Source organism: Coregonus clupeaformis, chromosome 26 (genome assembly GCF_020615455.1).
Source record: "Coregonus clupeaformis isolate EN_2021a chromosome 26, ASM2061545v1, whole genome shotgun sequence".
Lineage (NCBI taxonomy): Eukaryota > Metazoa > Chordata > Actinopteri > Salmoniformes > Salmonidae > Coregonus > Coregonus clupeaformis.
In genome coordinates, this window is record NC_059217.1 from 19798106 (window position 1) to 19815321 (window position 17216).

General features: G+C 41.6%; 2 protein-coding genes across 5 annotated transcripts in view; both read right to left on the reverse strand.

The window, feature by feature from the left end:
* LOC121540326 (semaphorin-4E) overlaps positions 1-11387 on the reverse strand; it is a 37096-nt gene extending 25709 nt beyond the window's left edge. The window contains exon 1 of the mRNA XM_041849113.2: positions 10472-11387. The gene's annotated coding sequence lies outside the window, so the exon portion shown is untranslated. The remainder of the gene's footprint in view (positions 1-10471) is intronic.
* A 722-nt stretch (positions 11388-12109) lies between these two features.
* Positions 12110-16944, reverse strand: LOC121540324. Of its 4 annotated transcripts, none has more exons than XM_041849111.2 (5): positions 15600-16373; positions 14247-14621; positions 14043-14081; positions 13489-13626; positions 12110-12919 (listed from the first exon to the last, which is right to left on the reverse strand). In XM_041849111.2, exons 1-5 carry the CDS (start codon positions 15640-15642, stop codon positions 12909-12911), a joined length of 606 nt encoding a protein of 201 aa, XP_041705045.1. In that variant the 5' UTR covers positions 15643-16373; the 3' UTR covers positions 12110-12908. The 4 variants fall into 4 exon arrangements, with proteins under 4 accessions (XP_041705045.1, XP_045063698.1, XP_041705042.1 ...); XM_045207763.1 differs by lacking the exon at positions 15600-16373 and adding an exon at positions 16719-16944 and having other exon boundaries at positions 12111-12956; XM_041849108.2 differs by having other exon boundaries at positions 12111-12956.
* Between the last annotated feature and the right edge of the window lie 272 nt (positions 16945-17216).

The window sequence follows — 17216 nt, forward strand, 5'->3', positions numbered from 1 at the left end:
TGGCATTATTTTATAGTATGAAGAATACAATTGAACATAGCTGAATAAAATAGAAAGGATATTTTCTCCAAACGATTTGAGGGAGTGTGCACATGCGGCTATTCTGTGCTGAGCGGTTAACAAAGAAACAGATACTCCTATATGCTTAATTTAGAGTTATTCATGTAACTTTAGTTGTGATACAAATGTTGGGCTATATGTTTTGATTTTTAATACATTCTAAGGCTGCATGATGTGACTCTAATGATGATTTGAAAAAAGCTGCATTAAAGGCATGAGCTCTGCTTTGTTTTTTTGCGCAGGCTGTACACACTTCATCAGTCTCTCATTCACAATTTGACAAGCACTTGAAAATGCCTCAAATTTCCCGGCTGCATTCCCTTTGTGTGGCCGTAATGCCCCCTACAAAAATCCATGATTTTGCGGCCAGTGGCCGTTGTGCCCTTAGGCTGAATATAATAATTATAATTCCCTTCTCCCAGCTGCATGCCGAAGCACCTCTCACTCACATGGCTCTCTGTCACATGATCGGGTCTTTCTCACAGGCTACAAGTAAAGACAGACACATCGAGGACACAACTTAGCGCGTCCTTATCCAATTCTGAGGCGCATATTGAAGATATTGGAAGAACTGTAATTTACTTTTTGTCAGCCAACAATATGATGAGTAGGCCTAACAAACAGCAAAAGCACTAGCCTATGTCAATCTGCTATCCCCCATAGTACAAAACATGACCTATTCTATTCTGTGCTAGAAATAAATGTTCCAAACATAGTCTGGGACAGTTGTGGGATGCGATAGATCCCAAATTAATACAACCACTAGTGTCAAAAAAACTGTTTTAAGCAATGAGCCTCACACAACAGATCAGAACATTTAACTTAAAATGTTGATAAACTGTTAGGCTATTTATTCACATTATAAGTGCAGCAATGCGCACATGGCAGTAGGCTATAAGTGCGAATGTTCCATTAGCAGGAAAACACCATTCTCAAAAGTGACCGCAAATGCGATTATGCATGTAATGCTTTTATTATAAAGGTGCACTTCTATGGTGAAAATGATCTTCCCCAAACTTGAAACTCGCGCACTGCATATGTATGCCAGTTAGGCTCTATACCCATTGTATAGTGGATTAATGTGCTTCATTTTAAGAAGTTATTTGGCCACTAGCTGTGATACAAACCTTATCGAAACATATATACCTATGGGCTCAAAAGTCACACAAAAAAGGCATGGCTGTTTCTTGCCTTAAGCTGGGCATCATTCACAAGTGATAATATATCATTCACAAGTAATAGGCTAATATTATCACCCATCAGACTATTCTTGATTTAATCTTGTCTTTACATATACTAAATCATATATGTGTGAAATTTATTTTGATTTAGAATGGATCATTATCATGTACCTGTCTCAAAATGGGGGCAGGGGGGATAAAATTATGTCATCTATGCACTTAAATAGCGAATGGAGGACCCTTTTCCCGCGGTTCATTTTCATGCCAGCCAGGTAGGCTATACTCCTGTTGTAAAGAGAAGCAATGTGCTTAATATTAGGAAATTTGAGAAATAAATAAAATAGGCCTAGCCTATAGAAAGCTGATGGGATCCTCCTATTTTTAATAGAGGCAATCACTAGGTTCTCATGCAATTGCATAGCCTATAGAAATGTTGCGCAACATGAGCTCATGGGCTCTCATAAAGTGTTTGATTAGATTTCCGATTATATTTGCAAGAGGAACACCTACGTGAGAATGCTATTCATTGACTACAGCTAAGCGTTCAACACCATAGTGCCCTCAAAGCTCATCACTAAGCTAAGGATCCTGGGACTAAACACCTCTGCAACTGGATTCCTGACGGGCCGCCCCCAGGTGGTAAGGGTAGGTAACAACACATCTGCCACGCTGATCCTCAACACGGGGGCCCCTCAGGGGTGCGTGCTTAGTCCCCTCCTGTACTCCCTGTTCACCCATGACTGCATGGCCAGGCACGACTCCAACACCATCATTAAGTTTGCCGACGACACAACAGTGGTAGGCCTGATCACCGACAACGATGAGACAGCCTATAGGGAGGAGGTCAGAGACCTGGCCGTGTGGTGCCAGGATAACAACCTCTCCCTCAACGTGACCAAGACAAAGGAGATAATTGTGGACTACAGGAAAGAAAAGAGGACTGAGCACACCCCCATTCCCATCGATGGGGCTGTAGTGGAACAGGTTGAGAGCTTCAAGTTCCTTGGTGTCCACATCACCAACGAACTATCATGGTCCAAACACACCAAGACAGTCGTGAAGAGGGCACGACAAAGCCTATTCCCCCTCAGGAGACTGAAAAGATTTGGCATGGGTCCTCAGATCCTCAAAAAGTTCTACAGCTGCACCATCGAGAGCATCCTGACTGGTTGCATCACCGCCTGGTATGGCAACTGCTCGGCCTCCGACCACAAGGCACTACAGAGGGTAGTGCGTATGGCCCAGTACATCACTGGGGCCAAGCTTCCTGCCATCCAGGACCTCTATACCAGGCGGTGTCAGAGGAAGGCCCTCAAAATTGTCAAACACTCCAGCCACCCTAGTCATAGACTGTTCTCTCTGCTACCGCACGGCAAGCGGTACCGGAGCGCCAAGTCTAGGTCCAAAAGGCTTCTCAACAGCTTCTATTCCCAAGCCATAAGACTCCTGAACAGCTAATCATGGCTACCCATACTATTTGCACTGCCATCCCACCCCCACCCCATCTTTTTACGCTGCTGCTACTCTGTTAATTATTTATGCATAGTCACTTTAACACTACCCACATGTACATATTACCTCAACTAGCCGGTGCCCCCGCACATTGACTCTGCACCGGTACACCCCCTGTATATAGCCTCTCTACTGTTCTTTTATTTTACTTCTGCTCTTTCTTTCTCTCAACACTTTTTTGTTGTTGTTGTTTTATTTTACTTTTTTATTAAAAAATTAATGCATTGTTGGTTAAGGGCTGTAAGTAAGCATTTCACGGTAATGTCTACACCTGTTGTATTCGGCGCATGTGGCAAATAAAATTTGATTTGAATTTGATTTGATGTCAGTGTGATTAGAGGGGCAATAGAGTGCTGAGTACCAGGCAATTAGCAAGTTTGGTAGGCTACTAATGACCACCAGCAGCATCAGAGCTTGGAGAAGCCTAATTACCGTGACTAAACGGTCACGTGGAATTTGACTGCCATCATGACTCGTGACCGCCGATGTGGCGGTAATACGGTCACCGTAACTGCCCTAGGTCAGGTTATCTAGATCTCTGGCGCCTCTCGAGGCATCAAACCTTAAGCTTAAAGAATCAGACAAGCTCAATGCATATAGTTGATTTTATTAAAACAAATAGGGTGTGTGTATATATATATATATATATATATATATGGAAAAATACACATTTAAACATTTAGCGCAATCGATTGGTCGAAAGAACAGACGACTTTCGGTTGACCAAGATCTTTTTTTAGTCTGGGACAGCCTTAAATCCTATAAATTGAAACGGCCAATTTGGGTGCAATCAATTAGCGTAATTTCTCCGAGTTTAAATTGTCTTCAACAAAATAATATTGCAGGAATTATTATCTTATCTGTTTATAACTACAGAAACCATTTCAGAACAATCTGAAATGCTGAAATGAAACAACCCTGCTGCCAACTCTGACACATTGACTATTTGATTGAGCAGTTCCCACTTTGCCACTGGGAACCCCAGGCTCATGTCCAATGTGTTTCCACTGGTAAAAATCTATCCGTATTGATTAGGACAATTGATACCAATGTATCCTGCCTCTGAGCATTTTACATGTACCAATTGCACTGGGATTTGACATGTTACTACAACAGCTACAGTGGGGAGAACAAGTATTTGATACACTGCCGATTTTCCTACTTACAAAGCATGTAGAGGTCTGTGATTTTTATCATAGGTACACTTCAACTGTGAGAGACGGAATCTAAAACAAAATCCAGGAAATCTTTGCATTTTATTGCATGACATAAGTATTTGATACATCAGAAAAGCAGAACTTAATATTTGGTACAGAAACCTTTGTTTGCAATTACAGAGATCATACGTTTCCTGTAGGTCTTGACCAGGTTTGCACACACTGCAGCAGGGATTTTGGCCCACTCCTCCATACAGACCTTCTCCAGATCCTTCAGGTTTCGGGGCTGTCGCTGGGCAATACGGACTTTCAGCTCCCTCCAAAGATTTTCTATTGGGTTCAGGTCTGGAGACTGGCTAGGCCACTCCAGGACCTTGAGATGCTTCTTACGGAGCCACTCCTTAGTTGCCCTGGCTGTGTGTTTCAGGTCGTTGTCATGCTGGAAGACCCAGCGACGACCCATCTTCAATGCTCTTACTGAGGGAAGGAGGTTGTTGGCCAAGATCTCGCGATACATGGCCCCATCCATCCTCCCCTCAATACGGTGCAGTCGTCCTGTCCCCTTTACAGAAAAGCATCCCCAAAGAATGATGTTTCCACCTCCATGCTTCACGGTTGGGATGGTGTTCTTGGGGTTGTACTCATCCTTCTTCTTCCTCCAAACACGGCGAGTGGAGTTTATACCAAAAAGCTATATTTTTGTCTCATCAGACCACATGACCTTCTCCCATTCCTCCTCTGGATCATCCAGATGGTCATTGGCAAACTTCAGACGGGCCTGGACATGCGCTGGCTTGAGCAGGGGGACCTTGCGTGCGCTGCAGGATTTTAATCCATGACAGCGTAGTGTGTTACTAATGGTTTTCTTTGAGACTGTGGTCCCAGCTCTCTTCAGGTCATTGACCAGGTCCTGCCGTGTAATTCTGGGCTGATCCCTCACCTTCCTCATGATCATTGATGCCCCACGAGGTGAGATCTTGCATGGAGCCCCAGACCGAGGTTGATTGACCGTCATCTTGAACTTCTTCCATTTTCTAATAATTGCGCCAACAGTTGTTGCCTTCTCACCAAGCTGCTTGCCTATTGTCCTGTAGCCCATCCCAGCCTTGTGCAGGTCTACAATTTTATCCCTGATGTCCTTACACAGCTCTCTGGTCTTGGCCATTGTGGAGAGGTTGGAGTCTGTTTGATTGAGTGTGTGGACAGGTGTCTTTTATACAGGTAACGAGTTCAAACAGGTGCAGTTAATACAGGTAATGAGTGGAGAACAGGAGGGCTTCTTAAAGAAAAACTAACAGGTCTGTGAGAGCCGGAATTCTTACTGGTTGGTAGGTGATCAAATACTTCTGTCATGCAATAAAATGCAAATTAATTACTTAAAAAATCATACAATGTGATTTTCTGGATTTTCTGGATTTTCTCTCACAGTTGAAGTGTACCTATGATAAAAATTACAGACCTCTACATGCTTTGTAAGTAGGAAAACCTGCAAAATCGGCAGTGTATCAAATACTTGTTCTCCCCACTGTATGTGTGTCGATACACAACAATGACAACATGTACATTGACAGGAACCTAATTCCCTATCACAAAGCATAAATTTAAAATATAGCCTATTGTTCAGCTTTTTAAAGCCAATCTGTGTTGATGACATCTTTGGGAGAATAGATTAATAACAGTGGAGTCAAAAAGAGGTTCCATCTATGATTGAAAGTGCTCATATTATAGTTAAGAGACTTTGTATGATTATCTTTAGGACATCTGGTCAATGTTTCTGACTTGACTGTGATTCGCCTGCTGATTCAACCATACACCTGGACTATGTCTATAGTACAGTGCCTTCAGAAAGTATTCATACACCTGGACTTATTTCACATGTTGTTGTGTTACAACCTAAATTCAAAATGGATTAAAAATATATATATTTTTCCTCACCCATCTACACACATTGAAAATGAAATACATTCATCTAATTTACATACAGTGGGGGAAAAAAGTATTTAGTCAAATCAAATCAAATCAAATGTTATTGGTCACATGCGCCGAATACAACAGGTGCAGACATTACAGTGAAATGCTTACTTACAGCCCTTAACCAACAGTGCATTTATTTTTAACGAAAAAATTAAAAATAAAACAACAACAAAAATTTAGTCAGCCACCAATTGTGCAAGTTCTCCCACTTAAAAAGATGAGAGGCCTGTCATTTTCATCATAGGTACACGTCAACTATGACAGACAAATTGAGATTTTTTTTTTCCAGAAAATCACATTGTAGGATTTTTAATGAATTTATTTGCAAATTATGGTGGAAAATAAGTATTTGGTCAATAACAAAAGTTTCTCAATACTTTGTTATACAGTGATCCCTCGCCACTTCGCGGTTCACTTATCGCGGATTCGCTATTTCGCGGATTTTCATAATGCATTTTTTTTTTTTTGGTGCATTGTGCTCTGCATTCTGATTCGCTAAAAACTCACTCCCGCTTCTTGTATCAAAACATGCTACGAATTGTGCTATCATTTTGTCGTCTCGTGCAGTTATGTGTACGTACATAAAACAGCTTGGCAAATTTACATTAAGTTGGCCAAATTATCTTGTAATTTCGAACATCTCCTAAACCCATAATGTCGACGAAACGGCCTGGACCGACAAAAGCACCTGCGGATGGGCCCAAACGGCGGAAGATGCTACCTATCTCAGATAAAGTTAAACTTCTGGACATGCTAAGGGAAGGTAAAAGCTATGCAGCCGTTGCTCGCCATTACGGAATCAAAACGCAACCGGAGGCTCGCTTGGACGAGGTCCACCACTCTGCCGTAGAAACAGCTGTGAATCTGGCTAAACAGATTGGAGGAGACGGCTTTAATGACATGAGTCCGGATGACATAAACGCCCTGATTGATGGAGACGCACAGCCGCTGACCGATGCAGAGCTGGCAGAAATGACAAAGCCACAAAGCGACGATGAAAGAGAAGAGGGAGAAGAGGACACGAGAGATGAGGAGGAAGGACTAACGCTTGGTCGGCTTAGCAACCATGGTGCGAATGGCCACTGAACTTAAGCGAGTAGCTGAGGAATGGGACCCTTTGATGAGCCGTTCGTTACAGTTCTCCAACGTAATCGATGGTGGCATGTCGGTGTACAAGGATCTTTTTGCAAAGAAGAAAAAAGAGCGACAACAGCTGCCTATCACTATGTTCTTCTCCCGAACAAACACACCTGCACCGCGGGCTTCAGAAGAAGAGAACACTGCAGAGCGCAGTCAGGATGCAGCGGTCCAGTCTGAAGAGCAGTGAAACGGCCTACACGTGAGTCACTGTATTTGTATACATGTAATAGTTGCTAATTGTAAAAAAAAAAAAAGTTTTCTATTTCGCGGATTTCACTTATCGCGGGTCATTTTCGGAACGTAACCCCCGCGATAAACGAGGGATTACTGTATACCCTTTGTTGGCAATGACACAGGTCAAACGTTTTCTGTAAGTCTTCACAAGGTTTTCACACACTGTTGCTGGTATTTTGGCCCATTCCTCCATGCAGATCTCCTCTAGAGCAGTGATGTTTTGGGGCTGTCGCTGGGCAACACGGACTTTCAACTCCCTCCAAAGATTTTCTATGGGGTTGAGATCTGGAGACTGGCTAGGCCACTCCAGGACCTTGAAATGCTTCTTACGAAGCCACTCCTTCGTTGCCCGGGCGGTGTGTTTGGGATCATTGTCATGCTGAAAGACCCAGCCACGCTTTCATCTTCAATGCCCTTGCTGATGGAAGGAGGTTTTCACTCAAAATCTCACGATACATGGCCCCATTCATTCTTTCCTTTACACGGATCAGTCGTCCTGGTCCCTTTGCAGAAAAACAGCCCCAAAGCATGATGTTTCCACCCCCATGCTTCACAGTAGGTATGGTGTTCTTTGGATGCAACTCAGCATTCTTTGTCCTCCAAACACGACGAGTTGAGTTTTTACCAAAAAAGTTCTATTTTGGTTTCATCTGACATTCTCCCAATCCTCTTCTGGATCATCCAAATGCACTCTAGCAAACTTCAGACGGGCCTGGACATGTACTGGCTTATGCAGGGGGACACGTCCGGCACTGCAGGATTTGAGTCCCTGGCGGCATAGTGTGTTACTGATGGTAGGCTTTGTTACTTTGGTCCCAGCTCTCTGCAGGTCATTCACTAGGTCCCCCCGTGTGGTTCTGGGATTTTTGCTCACCGTTCTTGTGATCATTTTGACCCCACAGGGTGAGATCTTGCATGGAGCCCCAGATCGAGGGAGATTATCAGTGGTCTTGTATGTCTTCCATTTCCTAATAATTGCTCCCACAGTTGATTTCTTCAAACCAAGCTGCTTACCTATTGCAGATTCAGTCTTCCCAGCCTGGTGCAGGTCTACAATTTTGTTTATGGTGTCCTTTGACAGCTCTTTGGTCTTGGCCATAGTGGAGTTTGGAGTGTGACTGTTTGAGGTTGTGGACAGGTGTCTTTTATACTGATAACAAGTTCAAACAGGTGCCATTAATACAGGTAACGAGTGGAGGACAGAGGAGCCTCTTAAAGAAGAAGTTACAGGTCTGTGAGAGCCAGAAATCTTGCTTGTTTGTAGGTGACCAAATACTTATTTTCCACCATAATTTGCAAATAAATTCATAAAAAATCCTACAATGTGATTTTCTGGATTTTTTTCCCTGAATTTGTCTGTCATAGTTGACGTGTACCTATGATGAAAATTACATGCCTCTCTCATCTTTTTAAGTGGGAGAACTTGCACAATTGGTGGCTGACTAAATACTTTTTTCCCCCACTGTAATTATTCACACCGCTGAGTCAATACATGTTAGAATCACCTTTGGCAGCAATTACAGCTGAGTCTTTCTGGGTAGGTCTCTAAGAGCTTTGTACACCTGGATTGTACAATATTTGCACATTATTCTTTTTTACATTCTTCAAGCTCTGTCTAGTTGGTTGTTGATTATTGATAGACAGACATTTTCAAGCCAATTTAAGTCAAAACTGTAACTCTGCCACTCAGTAACATTCAATGGCATCTTGGTAAGCAACTCCAGTGTATATTTGGCCTTGTGGTGTAGGTTATTGTCCTGCTGAAAGGTGAATTTGTCTCCTAGTGTCTGTTGGAAAGCAGACAACCCGGTTTTCCTTTAGGATCTTGCCCATGCTTAGCTCTATTCTGTTTATTTTTATAAATAAATAAACTCCCTAGTCCTTGCCGATGACAAGCATACACATAACATGATGCAGCCACCACACTTGAAAATATGAAGTGGTACTCAGTGATGTGTTGTGTTTGCCCCAAACATAACACTTTGTATTCAGGACATAAAGTTAATTTCTTTGCAGTTTTACTTTGGTACCTTATTGCAAACAAGATGCATGTTTTGGAATATTTTTATTCTGTACATGCTTCCTTCTTTTCACTCTGTCATTTAGGTTAGTATTGTGGAGTAACTGCAATGTTGTTGATCCATCCTCAGTTCTCTCCTATCACAGCCATTAAACTCTTTGTAACTGTTTTAAAGTCAACAGCGCCTTCCTCTCCGGCAACTGAGTTAGGAAGGACACCTGTATCTTTGTAGTGACTGGGTGTATCGATACACCATCCAAAGTGTAGTTAATGACTGTAAGTCGCTTTGGATAAAAGCGTCTGCTAAATGGCATATTATTATTATTATATTAATAACTTCACCATGCTCAAAGGGATATTCAATGTCTTTTTTTTTTTACCCATCTAGCAAAACATTTAAAAATGTAGGTGCCCTTCTTTTCGAGGCATTGGAAAACATCTCTGGTCTTTGTGGTTGAATCTGTGTTTCAAATTCAGTGCTTGACTGAGGGACCGTACAGATAATTGTATGTGTGGGGTACAGACATGAGGTAGTCATTCAACAATCATGTTAAACACTATTATTGCACACAGAGTGAGTCCATGCAACTTATTATGTGACTTGTTAAGCACATTTTTACTCCTGAACTTCTTTAGGCTTGCCATAACAAAGGGTTTGAATACTTAAGACATTTCAGCTTTTCATTTTTAAAAACATAATTTCACTGACATTATGGGCAGTGTGTAGGCCAGTGACACAAAATCTCAATTTAATCCATTTTAAATTCAACACAACAAAATGTGGAAAGTGTCAAAGGGTGTGAATACTTCCTGAAGATACTCTAGGTGTGTTAATACGACTCATGAGACCTATGTAAAATAGTCAATTTCTGATTCTGATAAAGAAATGAAAGGAATGACTGGTGGGCAAAAGGTGAATTATCAAAATAACTTGCTATAACTATTTACTTTAATAGGGCTAATATTGATGAGTTATTTTATATTTATGAAGAACACTACACCTTAAAACTAATCAAAGGTGTCCACTACAAAGAGTGCATGCCGTGTATAGTATTGTTCCACCACCCTACCTGCTACCAAGGTGGCTGGCTAGTTAGTTTGCTAGTTGACTTCTCTTGTTTACGACTGACCTCACCCATGAAGAACAACTTAACAATGAATGCTCCTCGCGCAAGTTGCAATACACGACTTACCTGGCTATAGTGGTATTTCTTTTAAGTCTACACCGTTAGAAATGTATCCAAAGTATCTTCAATTTGATTTGATTCCATATGATTTTACGGCTCCACCTGTTACGTGTGCTGGCTAGTGAGCGCGATAATCCATGCAGGCTGGCTCCACCTAAGTACCTGGCTGCTTACTAGAGAGGCTATAAACCCTCAAAAGTTCCAGAATGGATTGTGACTTGAGGGAATACAGGCACGACCGGTAGAGGCTTTTCGTCGTAGGTTAGGATAACATTTTAGCTAACCCTAACCAAATACATTATATTGACCACATACTATAGTGGCCGCTTTAACAATGAAAATAAATGTCTTCAAAAATGGAAGGCAGTCGGGAAGAGGTACGATCAGTTGTTACCATTCTAGCCAAAGAGAGGGCAGATATGCATGTGAACAACAGGCACGACTCCGATATAAAGTGTATTTTCTCAAAGTTGCCGGGATGTCAAGTGTCCTACTTGTATCAGTACACTCTTAAAAACCCGCATTATGAAACTTATCTATTCGATCAAATAGCCCCACCTAGCAAATAAGACATTAAATGTTTTGTTTACAAATGTCGACACTCTCTCATTGACCTCGATACAAAAACTCCTCGCTTGGTGAGCAGAAATAACGCCACCTGCTGGAGAAGACAGCTTTTGGGCCTAGTTATCCCTTTCGCTTCGACTCTTCCTTTCCTACTCCTAACCCTTTTCCAAACCTTAACCTAAGTATCGTAACCTGCCACGTTAATTATCCTAACCTGCAATGAAAAAGTAGCTGTAGCTTTATTCCCTCTAGTCCGAACCTCCAGAATGGGGTGAAAATGGCAGCCATATTGTTCAGTGAGAAATACAAACCAGTCTAATTTTAATTATTGTGAACCTAAAATATTGTCATGCAATTATAAATACAGTTTATATGGGTTGTATACTTATTTTCTACATAAATAGCCTGTAAAAGATATGTAAACAGATAATAAATGTCTATATTTTTGTTTTCTTGGAACGCTGTAAGTGCTATTGTGTGATACAATATCAGTACTTCTTGCATTTATAACTTGTCTAGCTAAATCCTATCATTAACTGATTTCAGCCGGTCTATGTATGGCTGTGGATTGACTGAATTGTTCAAATGGAATGTTGACATATTGGCAGTTAATTAGAACAATTTATGGAATCATTCCTCTAAAACTGTCTGGCTAGCTAGCTAGCTAGCTACCAAACATACACTGCAGATAAATCCTTCAAAATCATTATTTTACACAATATCTTATCACAGCACTGGCAAACCATGGTTGACCAACTCCCTGACCAAAATGTCTGACCTTGATCCCATCATAAAAAAATTAATAACCATTCTTGTATTCTAATTCCTAATTCAATGCTCATTTTCATGCTTTCATGCTATTTTCGAACTTTGGAAGTTGATTGACTGATACATTTTAGTTGTTCATTTGACTGAAAACATTTGCGCGGTTATTTAAGCAATAAGGCACGAGGGGGTGTGGTATATGGCCAATATACCACGGCTAAGGGCTGTTCTTAAGCACAACGCAACACGGAGTGCCTGGATACAGCCCTTAGCAGTGGTATATTGGCCATATACCACAAACCACCGAGGTTGATGTATGTATCCGATTTTGTGTAAATTCATAGCACAATTGCCAGTCACATACTTTATTGTTTCACAATTTTGGCACTACCATTGTAAGAAAATATTGAAATATGGAATGTTATGAATTCACTAAAAACAGCTATAGATATGTATTTCAAGCCCAGTATGTGTTGCCAAACCGTCTTTTTTACAAAGGCAACCTATACAAAATACATTCCAGAAAATAGCACTTATTTTCCTTGTTACTAAATTATGCTTTACTGAACTCAGGTAACTTTAAATGACCCTGAGAATAATATTTATACAACGATAATTTATCCTAAATTAGTAGGCTACCATAGCATGCCATCTGCTGGAAAATGAATGAACAGCAACCAAAAACAATACTGAAGCGATAGCTCCTGTAAGAGAGGATAGCACAGAGTCGGACTTCACTCACAAGATACTAAATTACATGCTGAGATAGTTTTATCTGTTGGAAGTTTCAGGAGAGGAAATATGAATCATTTTCTGTCATAGGCCCTGGATGGAGTTGGGGTCCTGAGGTCATGTGCCCTGGCAGGAGTTGGAAGGTGTTTGCTGTCATGGGCCCTAGGTGGATTTGGGGTCTTGGTGAGGTGTTTGTTGTCATGGGCCCTGGGTGGAGTTGAGATCTTGAGGTGTTTGTTGTCAATTGCTTTGTGTGGAGTTGGGATTTTGATGGGTTTGTTGTCATGGGTTCTGGCAAGAGTTGGGGTCCTGAGATCTTTTAAAGGAGGAGAAATCTTCTGTTTGTCCATCTGTATTCCTGGACGCGGAGAGGGCTGTTTTACTGCAGATCTGTTTGGTGGAGGCAAATTGGTATAGATAGGATTCTCTAGAAATACACAAGAAAAACAAAACAATTTACTCCACAGTAATTGTCACAGCAACATATATTTACATCAGCCTGCACTCTCAAGAAGTTCGTAGACTGGGCATAAAGGACAAGAAACAGGCTGCAAAGAATGAGGCTGTAACCACATGCAATCTGATGTACACTGACACATGTCATTTTCTCCCCTGCTCTGTCTCTGAGCTGCTAACCACATACCACCTGCGCTCTCATTCAGCACACTCTAAGGACTGTGAGACAGGCAGACTTGTCTTTCAGCATACGAGCTGCTCTATAAATGAGTGCACAGGGCTTGCTGTTTTTTTCATTGTTCTCTCACTCACTCGCTCTCTCTCAGTGCTAGGATATTTATCTTTATTTTCTTTCATCTGTTTCATATGCTCTGACCGTCCTCCCCCTCTACAAACTACTCCTCTCTGCCATAGAAGGTCACTAGATCTGGTTAAGATTAATACAGTTAAAAGTGTGTATACTACTGGCTAAATACATTTTTATAGCAAAAACATATTTGTACCTCTTTGTATCTTGCTACTCCTTCGTTGTAATAAGATGACCACTAGCAGTGTGACCAGTATGGCACTCGCTGCTCCCACTGCTACCCACAGCTTCCAGCCTACAAGCAAACCCCCATTGGAGTGGGGAGACCGAGTTACTGGTTGGAGGGAGATCATGGGGGAAATGTATATTATTTCTTCAAAGAGAGACACTTTTATTTATTTTGTATACAGTAAGAAGAAGTATGGAAATCAACATTGTAATTTAGAAAAATATTGACACACAACCACACATGCACACATGCATGCAGGCAGGCACGCACACACATACACACGGACAAACACATACGCACAAATACACATTCATAGGGGTGGCAGGTAGCCTAGCGGTTAAGAGCATTGGGCCAGTAACTGAAAGGTTGCTGGTTTGAATCCCCGAGCCAACTAGGTGAAAAATCGGTTGATGTGCCCATGTGAAAGGCACTTAACCCTAATTGCTCCTGTAAGTCGCTCTGGATAAGAGCGTCTGCTAAATGATGTAGGGAACATCTATGGTTGAAGCTTAAGGATTTACCTGTCATCAATGGAGGGGTACTCTCTGTCTTGTTGCCAGCTGCATTATAAAGAACACAATGAGTTAAAAAATATACTGTATATTAGCAGTGCTGCCATTGATGCTACTGTTGTATGATACATATTACCATTATAACTACGATACATTTATGCACATGCTGAAGAAAGGAGGATGAATCAGATGAACATTTTATTTTGTACTTACTTATAATAACTTGAGTTCCATTGCTGTTACTGTTTCTATGGAAAGGGATATCTACCACAACCTGGCAGAAGTACCACCCACTGTCATTGTGCCTGACATCTCTCACAGTCAGTCTGGACCAAGCTCTCCCAGACTCCTGAAGGACATGACCTCCATCCTTCTGCTCCACAGTCTTGTTGACCGATATCTTATGGGAGGAAAGTTGACTGGAACTAGAGTCGCAGCATGTTCGGATTTGGTTGAAATACCACTTCACCCAGACACTAGTCTGGGGCTCAAAACTGCAGTTGAGGGTCAGAGAGGAGCCAAGAGGAACTTCCACTCTCCTTTGGGGTGGATCCATGATCAGAGCAGACTTCACTGTTCCCATGAGTGCTAAGGGGTAGGGTAATATAAAACACAATATATTTGTTTTTTAGAAACAATGAGAAGTTGAATGAATTCAGACCAGGGGAAAAGCAGAGTAAGACAATGGATAACCATATTTGCAGCATGTTGCACATGCAATCTACTGAGTGTAGAAAACATTAGGAACACCTTTCTAATATTGAGTTGTACCCCCTTCTGCCCTCAGAACAGCCTCAATTCGTTGGGGCATGGATTCTACAAGGTATCGAAAGCGTTCCACAGGGATGCTGGCACAGTTGTGTCAAGTTGGCTGGATGTCCATTGGGTGGTGGACCATTCTTGATACACACGGAAACTGTTGAGCGTGAAAAACTCAGCATCATTGCAGTTCTTGACACACTCAAACCAGTGCGCCTGGCACTTACTACCATACCCTGTTCAAAGGCACTTAAATATTTTGTCTCGCCCATTCACCCTCTGAATGGCACACATACACAATCCATGTCTCAATTGTCTCAAGGCTTAAACATCCTTCTTTAACCTGTCTCTTCCCCTTCATCTACACTGATTGAAGTGGATTTAACAAGTGATATCAATAAGGGATCATAGCTTTCACCTGGATTCACCTGGTCAGTCTATGTCATGGAAAGAGCAGGTGTTCATAATGTTTTGTACACTCCGTGTACAGTACAGTACTTTAATTGGGGACCTGTTTGTCGGATGTTGCCACTCAAATGCGCAAAGCATATAGGCCAGTATCCAGTTAAGCCCTCTTATTTACCCTGCCATGAGACCAACATTGTAATAGTATTGTTTTCATTATGATGGCATCTTCACGGTAGGAGGTCATCCAGACATGTGCATGCAGTTTATGTCAGTCAGTATAAAACCCAATGAAAATCAAGGGGCTATGAAAAATGCAATTCCAAAAAGCAAATGCAAATGTTTTTATGGTTATATTGTTTAACCATGCATGTGTTGTATAGCAAGAATTAGTCATCCTACCTATAAGAAACAGCAAGTTGATCACTTTGTTCCAGATGTCCATTTTATGGTCTCAAATGTGGGCTTCTCACTCAGTCTTCCTACATATCATAGCTACAGTACCTTTCTGAGTGAGCCCAGGAAGGACTCTATGTGTGGGTGGAAGGAGGAGCTAAACATTTACCATATGCTGAAACCAGACATAAGTTGTGAGGTGTGGTGGGGGCTGCACAAATAACTACAAAGACTGGTAGACTACATACATAAAAACAACTTCTGCTGAGCTAAAAGTTGTCCTGCAGTCACAGGTGTCTTCAGTGGTTGGTACTGTGTACAATGTAGTGTAAGGGCACATGCTGCCTCTCTATGAGTAAGTCTGTGTGGTCAAATTGTAAATGTGGCTCAGAGAAACTGAAGGTGCTACGAGAGATTGTGGGTTTTGGTCCAAATGTGTTAACACACTTTGCCACTACAGTCAACGTTACGAGAATATCCGTGTGACTTCCTGTGACAAAACAATACTGAGTTCCAAAGTTTATGACCAAAGTTGTTTAGCAGGATTCATGGAGTGTCATGAAAAATGAAGTAATGCAAATAGTCTACATAGACAACCAGAAAGTTAACCCAGAATGTGTAAAATGTGATACTACCTTCATAACATCGATAGACACATTTTGTCTTTTTACTTTTTGTGGTAGGAAGAAGAAAGGGGTCAACCACATACAGTCCACTGTGCAAAACAGTGGAGGCTGCTGAGGGGAGGACGGCTCATAATAATGACTGGAATGGAGCAAATGGAATGGCATCAAACACATGGAAACTACGTTTTTGATGTATTTAATCCCATTCCATGCATTCCACCCCAGCCATTACCACGAGCCCGTCCTCCCCAATTAAGGTGCCACCAACCTCCTGTGGTGAAAAAACGGGTTAAATCAATGTTGTTTCCACTTCATTTCAACAAAAAACTTAAATGTTATGATGTTGAAGCAACATGGAAAACTGATTGGATTTGCAAAATCTTTTAACCTAAATCCAATGGCAGGGTGAATTATTGTTGTTGATTTCACGCTGAATTCATGTTAGTTGACAACTCAAACAAATGTAAATCAAAACTAGCAACAGTAAACATGTCCTCACCCACGAATGATTCAGCCCCCCCTTGGACCAATTGAGATATTGCATGTGTCTAACAAATTTCACTTAATTACTATAGCTCCCTTGGGCCAATCCGTAATTTTGTAAATGCCGGATCTCTATGGCAAGACGCATCATTCACCCAACTTTAATCAAAATCGGGCCAGTGCTGTCTGAGATATCGCATGTAGCTAAACCAATTCACGCTTGCTCCGAAATGCGATCCGGAGGCTCCATATGGAGGATGTGACGCAATTGAGAAACGTCCGAGGTTTGTGTAGGCGAAGTAGAGGTCTTTACCGCCGTGCGCCTCTCAGATTTTGTGACAATGCGGAGGGCTCCAAATAGCTCCCCATTGACATGATTTAATCGTTTGAATTTCTTCTCTGGTGATGACCTAATTGCTTTTCATTTACAAAGGGAAGAATACCTAACTGAATGGAAACAGATTATACCCAAAATGACAGATGATGGTTAATATTAAAACTACACTACCCAGAT

Bases quoted from the DNA above. Each gene is read 5' to 3' on its own strand.
- LOC121540324 (XM_041849108.2), bottom strand. From the start codon at position 15,642: ATGGACATCTGGAACAAAGTGATCAACTTGCTGTTTCTTATAG. The intron at 14,622-15,599 runs GTAGGATGACTA...CCTACCCCTTAG, and splicing joins CAACTTGCTGTTTCTTATAG to CACTCATGGGAACAGTGAAG. The intron at 14,082-14,246 runs GTAAGTACAAAA...TTTATAATGCAG, and splicing joins TGGAACTCAAGTTATTATAA to CTGGCAACAAGACAGAGAGT.